The following is an 8,148-nucleotide window of genomic DNA, read 5'->3' on the forward strand; positions in this document are numbered from 1 at the left end:
ACAGCTTGCCTCGGAGGACACTCTAGTTTAGGGAATCAAAGGCTGGCGGAAGATCAGTGAAGACTGCCAGAAGTTCTGTGTTGAAATTTTCTTGAAAATGGAACAATATGGTGGTGGTTAATGATTGAACACCTGGGCCTAAAATCTAAGTGTGGACTAATTTTACAACTCGTGGAAAGTAGGTGATTAGGAAATCCAATTCAGTAATTGGTTGAGAGGAAATCTCTTGCAGAGTTTTACAGGAGTGTTTGCAGGAACTGGAACTGTAAAGTTAATTAGGGTGAATAGTTTGCTAAGAAGAGCTCCCACACAATAGCTTTGGAACCACCTAGTTCTCAAAATTTCCAAAGAATTTTTCAAGAATGGTTCATGAGCACCTGCATCAGAATCATCTAGATTCTTGTTAAAAACGAGTTTCCTGTACCAACACCGAACCACACTCCTAGCAGGGCAGGACCCCAGAGTCTCCATTTCAGCAAGCTCTCTGGGGGGGCATTTAAGTATTCGAGGATTTAAGGGCTATTGACATAAACAGTTCTAGTAACAATGAAGAATATTCTGGATTTTTTTTTTTTAAAGCCTTGGTTGATTGAAATGTCCTGGAATCTGGGGAGAGAGAATTATAGGAAGGACAAGTGTAGTAAAATAGCTTCCCCAGGTATGAGTGAAATTTGAACTTCTGGGATTTCTTTTGCAAAAGTCATAAAGTGACAGTATTTTCTAGTCTGCATTCCTGTGGAGTCGTGACAGCCTATAACACTTCAGTTGAGATATATTCCTACAGTGGAAAATTTCAAACAGAAATATTGTGCTTCACAATTGGCATATCAGAGATAGACATTTACTTATTTAACTATTTGTTAATCACATACTGTAATTTAAGTCTTGGGTTGCAGAGGCAGAAAAAAGTTATGAATATTAACTGGGTATATTTGTGCCTAATGTAGGTGCATTATATGTTTTTGAAATGATTGATTTATTTTCCAAAGATGAGGAAGTTTAAAACTTTCATTTCTTTAAGGTTTATAATATATCAGGATTATAGTGCCTCAAGATGAATAAATTCATCTCCACAATTTTTCTGATCCCAGTGACTTTTACCTTGTGAATTTCATTCAGAAAGCTAACTTTTCTTGTTTCCAGTGGCTAAATTTCAGCCTCTTACAATTTTGGTTAGCTAAGCCGTAGGTAAGTCTTGGGGAAAAGTCTAAGAATGTCTTTTTGTTTTAAAAAAGTGTTTACTCTCTTCTCACTATACTGGTTGCCATTAAAATATTATTTATTATTGCTGACAACATGTATAGCTCTTTACCATTGGTAAATTGCCTTTAGAGAAAAGAATTGTGTGTTACTTTTATAGAGTTTCAGAGGTTTTGCTTTTTTAAAAAACAGCAAATGGGGGCTTCCCTGGTGGCGCAGTGGTTGGGAGTCCGCCTGCCGATGTAGGGGACATGGGTTCGTGCCCCGGTCGGGGAAGATCCCACATGCCGCGGAGCGGCTGGGCCCATGAGCCATGGCTGCTGAGCCTGCGTGTCCGGAGCCTGTGCTCCGCAATGGGAGAGGCCACAGCAGTGAGAGGCCCGCGTACCGCAAAAAAAATTATAAAAAGAAAAAGAAAATAAAGCTGTTTCTGTAGTTTGCATTGCAGTAGTTAGTTGATGACAGCAACTTAATTCACGGGCTTGTCTCAATAAAAACTCTTCCATTTTATTTCTAAACCCAGTTTTCAGTTAGTAAGTTCACTGACCTTTCATGCACTGATTATCAACCAAAATGATATTATTAATTGGTTTAATGCAAAAGTATTCACCGTGTATATCCTTTCATCTAGAAATAAAAAGTATTGAAGGGCTGTAATGTGGTTATCTTTTTAACTGACAGCTGCCATATAAAGTATATGCAAGTGACCAAATTTAAAATTGAGAGAAAGCAATGAAATGTGCTAAGACCAGAACTGTTTTACACATTGACAGACCTTTTTGTTTTGTTTTTGTTTTGGTGGTTTGGAAGGTACTTCAAAGTCTTCTTTGACTCAGAACAAGATATCAGTTTTCAGGGGATTACTTCTCATTTGTCTGCTTGCAGAAAAGCAGAGTAAAGAGTACACAGAAAATTCAGTGGCTTTTTTTAGCTTGTTTTGATTCTTAAGCAGTGGGGATCTGCAGTATTTTGCTAGAAAATAAGAAGATGTTGGATTGAAGCATGTTTTTAGGTCGTTTCTAATACAGAATGTTTGGTTGTTCTTGACCATCACAGATACACCGAGGGGTTAAAGGATTTGTCCGAGACCTTCAGGGTAACCCAATTGCCAATGCAACCATCTCCGTGGAAGGAATAGACCATGATGTCACATCTGGTGGGTGTTCTCTGCCGTGATCGGAGGCTCTAGTATTGCACACGAGAGCGTGGTTACTTCTTAGCATAGTTATACTTCTTACACTGTTCTAAGCAAAGCAATTAAATGCGTCACGTCTCTTTACCCCGTCTCTCCCCCCAGCTTTGATCTAGTTAAATTTTTTCTGGGGAGCAGGTCAGGCAATTACTTAGGATGGCTGCTGCGCTTAGAAATTGGGGTGCAGCAGGTGGCGCCCTTTCCTCAGCTGTCTCACCCCAGAGCTGTGAGGCGGGGCCATCTGCGGGAGTCTCTGCAGTTGTCGAGGCAAAGGAAGATGAACCAGCTGGAATTAAAATACCGATCTCTTCTAAGAAGAAGTACTAATGAGCTGTTAATTGGTGAACCTCAGGAGGGAGCAGAAGAGTAGGAAGGACGGTAACTGCCAGTGTATCGTGTGTCTAAGATTTCCCATCCATTTCTTCATTTAATCTGTATCATAAATCCAGATGTATTCAAGACTGAACAGGATGTTACAGGATTGAGGTTGATGTTAGTTATTTCTAAGCTTAAAGCCTCATTTCCATTTTCCTACTTTGGGGAAAATGATGTATTTTCCTGGCAAACCTACCTACTCCTGTTAATAAATATCTATCCAGCTCATTTTAGTGTAACTCTCATTTATTGGGATCTTTAAAACAACAACTATATCTTTTTAGCTATAAACGCTACATGTTTGTAGACCTTAGCATTAATTAACCTTTAGTGCCCAAACATCCATTACCTGTTTCTTAACCTCCACATTTATAATGTGTATTTTTTAAATTCTGAATATTTGTTCTCTAAAACTCCATTTATTTATTCATTAAACAATACTTATCAACACCCCATGAAGTGCCAGCCCAGCTTCCAGACCAATATGCCAGAACCTGTGCCAAGTTATTGCTCCCTTCGTCCCCAGGGAGGGGCTCCTGAAGGACCCAGGCCATGTCCCCTGTGGCCACAAGTAACCGCTTCTGTTAACTCTAGCGTAACATACAAACATTATTTTCTCTGCATTCCAGATGTGAAAAATTTAGAAAAAATCTGGACGTTGGAATAATTATAGGTAGAAAGGAATGAAATCTGAGGAGTGGGCTCTGGGACACTGCAGCTTTTCTAGGCAGGGGTGAGGTAGTAGGGAGGGATGAGCAACGGGGTCTAAGGTGTAGAGAAAACCCAGTGCTTTGTTCAGGAAGGCTGGAATGTTTTCAGGAGGGAGAAAGTGTGGAAAAGTATCAGGAATGAGGCAGAGTGGAGAATCTTGTGGATAAGGCAGAGTGGAGAGTCTTGATGAGTCTATTTCAGTGGACCAGCGGAGCCCGATTGGGGAGGGTCTAAGGAGAGAGGAGGAGGCACATTTGAAATGAAGAGTAGACAAGTCTTTCCAGAGATTTTGCTGTAAAGCAAAGAAGATAAATGAGGCACTAGCTGAAAGGAGATGTAGAGTCCAGAGGTAGAATGGAAGAGATGGTGATGGGGGTTTATTTTTTTCTGATGGTTTCCATATTCACAATGAAATACAAAGTGAAGCATCAACAGAGAGTGAGGATGAAGAGGTTGCTTTACAGGTGTTAGGAAAAGGGAGACTGTCCACTAGGTCCTTGGTATTCAGAGTATGACCCCTACCAGCAGCTGAATTCAGCATCACCTGGAGCTGGTCAGAAATGCAGAAGCTCAGGTCTCATCCCAGAGCTAGTGAATTAGAATTTGTATTTACCGTTTCTCAGGTGATTGATGCACACTAATCTAGGAAATGGGAGAGTGAAAGGGCTTGGGAGGAAGACAGGGCAGGACCAGGGCCTGTGGAAGGCTGGTGTTTGTGGACAGGAGACAGCCCAGCTTGGGTATGTGTTTTCCCCAGCCCCTCACAGCCACAGGGGCAGGCAGACAGTAGAGAAGGTGGGTGTTACTCAGCGCTGGTGGTTTGCCAGGCCTATAAGCAGGTGGGGAACAGCACATAGGTGTGAAGGATATGTGTATCGTTGACTGGGGTGCCCAGGAACCTAAGCTGCTCAAGGAGAAGATGGGGGTGTGAGGGGAGGAATGGGAACAGAAGTCCTCTGGAGGGCTGATTGAAAATGCAGTTCCTAGAAGGCAGCCAGACCAACTATTCTGAGTCTTTAGAAATTTAAATTTCTAACAAGTCCCTGAGGGTTTCTGACGAGGTGCCTTCAGCCACACTTTCTGAGACTGACCTAGACTCAGACCACTGGGTCTTCACAGGCAGATGCTCGGCAAGAATCAAAACATGGTGCCAGATGGTGGGATCCCACTGCTTGGGGCCTTGATATATCTGTTAACCTGTGTTACTCCTGACGTGATTATGATGATTCATCGTATTAGAAGATTTATTAGATAACTTAACATTAATGTCTGTAAAATTGCTGTAAGTAACGATGCCCTCTAGAGAGTGTCATGCTCTTTTCAATGGAATTTCATTAAATTCAGTAAACATCTACTTTTAAAACAGGGAATCAAAATTGAACTTAGATGGCATAACTATGCATTTCATATATGTGCCTGTGACTTGAAATTTGGTTGCCCTGCAGCAAAGGATGGTGATTACTGGAGATTGCTTGTTCCTGGAAACTATAAAGTTACAGCCTCGGCACCAGGCTATCTGGCGATAACAAAGAAAGTGGCAGTTCCTTATAGCCCCGCTGTCAGGGTAAGTGATCGTGATAATAGCTAAAATGTATTAAGCACTTACCATGGGTCAGGCATGTTTAAGTGATTATATTTAGCTCTCATAATAATTCTGTGAGATAGAAGCCATTATTATCCTGTTATCCATCTGTTAAAAGATGAGAAAACTGAGGCCTAGCAAAGTTAAGTGACTTGCCCAAGGGCTCAGTGATTGATTTAACACCACTCAGTGTGAAGCTCTATTACCATTTCTCAGTTTTTGAAGAGATCCACCAGAAAATCAAATAAAACCTTAAAAAAATGAAGCTTTTATTTGTTGACCTTGATTTCAATCTCAATAATATTCTGTTCAATTTATCTTTTTATCCCTAGCACCTAGTATAATACCTTACTCAATAAGTATTTGGAAAAATAAATTAGGCCTGCAGGGTAAATTTAGGCATTAACTAAACATTTATTAAGCACACACTATGAGCAAGGCCCTCTATGCTAAGAACTATCAAGAATGATACCTATTTAAGTAAATACCATTTATTTTACTTGGAAGGTGGTGGTGATAAGACCAAAACTCCTTTAGAGAAGGATTTTACTATTGTTCTTGTATTACATTACTATGGAATGGCCTACAGAGTTTCCAGTTAAAAAGCTTGAAAAGAATTTATTGTGTTTTTGTTTATGTCCCCAAAGTTTGGAGTATAAATGCTTGGTTTTGCAAACTAAATATCCTGAGTTTTTAACTGTTGCTTTGGTTTCGATTGTGTGTATGTATATATTAGGCTGGATATATATTAAAATCAGGAGGTAAATTTGGGCAAATAAAACCTGGACAAAAGTAGCTCCAGAGCCAGGTTGTAAAAGGTTCAACTATTTTGACCCTTAGCCTTTCTAGCCCGTGTGAGTTCAAGGAGGTATTGAGTAGTCGCTTTCTTAAATAACCACAGGCTCAAGTGGCCAGATCAAAGAACTCTTAGATCCATGTGGAATGGGGCATGGCTATCTCCTGGGCCCGGGGAGGACTGGGGTTTGGAGCTGCATATTTTGAATAGTCCTTTGTGCAGAAGTGTATGAATTCTCCATAGACCTGATGAGGATGCCCAGTTCATAGGAGAGTTGAGTTCCTAGACTACTGGCCTTCGTGGTGGTTTGGAGATGTGCGTATTTCCATCAGTTTCTTTAGCAGATTCAAGGTTCTAGAAAGCAGAACCCTGTGGTTTGGAACACCAGGACACCGAACTGCATTCTTCCATATTTCCCCAGCTTTTAGGAGAAAATTCAAGGTTGGCAGGAGAAGCTCACTGAATAGTCAAAGGCAGAAAACTAATTATAAGTTACATCTTTTTATGGGGAAAAAACTGCCTTTAAACAATCTGCCTCTAAATAATCTGCTTTCCAATAATTCTAGAAATCTATTAGATCAAAGCACATTTGAAACATAATGGCTTTTGATATTTTTTTTCCCTAAAAGTGTCTTGTTGCTTATCATGAGAGGTTTTTTAGGATATACTTTAATTCAGGTGTCTGGATTGAGCCTATTTTAATAAACTCTAAACCTGCTGTTCTTTTCTCAGTTTGATAACAATATATCCTTATTTTCTCCTTTAGGCTGATTTTGAACTGGAGTCATTTTCTGAAAGGAAAGAAGAAGAGAAGGAAGAATTAATGGAATGGTGGAAGATGATGTCAGAAACTTTAAATTTTTAAAAAACCTTCTAATTAACTGCTTTTAATCTATATAATGTAGTATGATGTAATATGGCCATTTTCTTTTAGATTTTGTGCAATTAATATTTAACATTGATTTATTTTTTAATCATTTAAATATTAATAGGCATTACTTAAAATAGACTCAAGTAAAAATATAAGAACTTGGTCTATAATGTTCATTTTCCTACATATAAGATACAGAGGACCATAGAAGAGATTTAAGAGATTTTGCCATTTTAGGTGTAGATGCAATAGTCCATGTACTATTTGCAATACAGAACTTTTTGAGTAATTCTAGCTTTTAAAAGTTAGTGAGTCCTTTTAATGTAATTGGTGACAATGTCACATAATGAATGCCATCAGAAAGGTCCACAGCTATAGCTTGAGTTGTGAGCACTCTACTGCAAGACTTAAACCAGACCTGTGTAAATTGTCATTGTCTCTTGTGCTGACTAGCTATATAAGCATGATCTCGTTAATGCATTCTTGATGGGAAGAAAATGTAAACGTTTAGCAAGAGGTTTTATGAAAGGAATGGAAATTGACTTCTTGCTTGTACATATCGGGGCAATACTGTTATATTATTCAGCTGGCTAACACTGCCTCACAGTGTAGGGTTTCTCTTGGTTGTCGATTGTCCCAGAATTGCATTCTGAATGATTAAAGATTAAAAAATCCCTATGATCTTATGATCTATATTTTAATTCTCTATGATTTTTGGTCTAGAGTTGTGGTCTTGTGATAAAAAACATATGTATTCCCTTGAGAGTGGCCTCTTATTGGTTCATCCTGTATATTTTTAAATTTATTAAGTGACTGTTGTATGCCAAGCACAGTGCAAGCTCTGTGTATATTATTTTGGTGGACAAAAGGTTCTGATTCCATGGATCTTATGGACCAGTTGTGGACATAGACTTTAAATAAATACACACACAAATGAATATGTAATTAAGCATTGTGATGAGTAAAGTGACAGGAAGGACTAGTGTTGAGAAAGAGAATGTCATAACAACTTAATTTAGAGTGGATGAGGGGATTCAGGGATGGCCTCCCAATGCATGTAAGCCCAGACCTAGGCTATGAGTAGGTGTGAGCAATGCAGAGTTACTGAGTGTAGGGGTGTGTGTGTGTGTGCATGGTGGTGGTGGTATGGTTGAGCAATGCTCCAGGTACAGGTTTTTGATTAAATAGTGCTAACCATTGTAATAATAGACCCCCAAATATATACTGGCTTAAACACAATAGAAGTGTATTTCTTACTCAGGTACCTGTACTGGGCAGAAGACAGAAAGATGAGATTGCTTTTCTCCCCCAGTCATTCTGGGTCTCATTCTGACAGATGATCTTCCATCTTCTACATGTGGCTGCCAGAGTTGCCTGGTGGTCATCTCCATTGCAGCCAAGGGGAAAGGGGAAAGAGCACG

The 8,148-nt window shown here is 39.5% G+C and overlaps 1 protein-coding gene across 1 annotated transcript in view; it reads left to right on the top strand.

Annotated features, from left to right (window-relative positions):
• CPE (carboxypeptidase E) overlaps nucleotides 1–7,665 on the top strand; it is a 116,805-nt gene extending 109,140 nt beyond the window's left edge. The window contains exons 7-9 of the mRNA XM_032633306.1: nucleotides 2,257–2,356; nucleotides 4,924–5,042; nucleotides 6,623–7,665. Coding sequence (XP_032489197.1) covers nucleotides 2,257–2,356; nucleotides 4,924–5,042; nucleotides 6,623–6,721 — 318 coding nt within the window. The 3' untranslated portion in view covers nucleotides 6,722–7,665. The remainder of the gene's footprint in view (nucleotides 1–2,256; nucleotides 2,357–4,923; nucleotides 5,043–6,622) is intronic.
• The last annotated feature ends 483 nt before the right edge of the window (nucleotides 7,666–8,148 follow it).

Source organism: Phocoena sinus, chromosome 5 (assembly GCF_008692025.1).
Source record: "Phocoena sinus isolate mPhoSin1 chromosome 5, mPhoSin1.pri, whole genome shotgun sequence".
In the NCBI taxonomy this organism is placed as follows: domain Eukaryota; kingdom Metazoa; phylum Chordata; class Mammalia; order Artiodactyla; family Phocoenidae; genus Phocoena; species Phocoena sinus.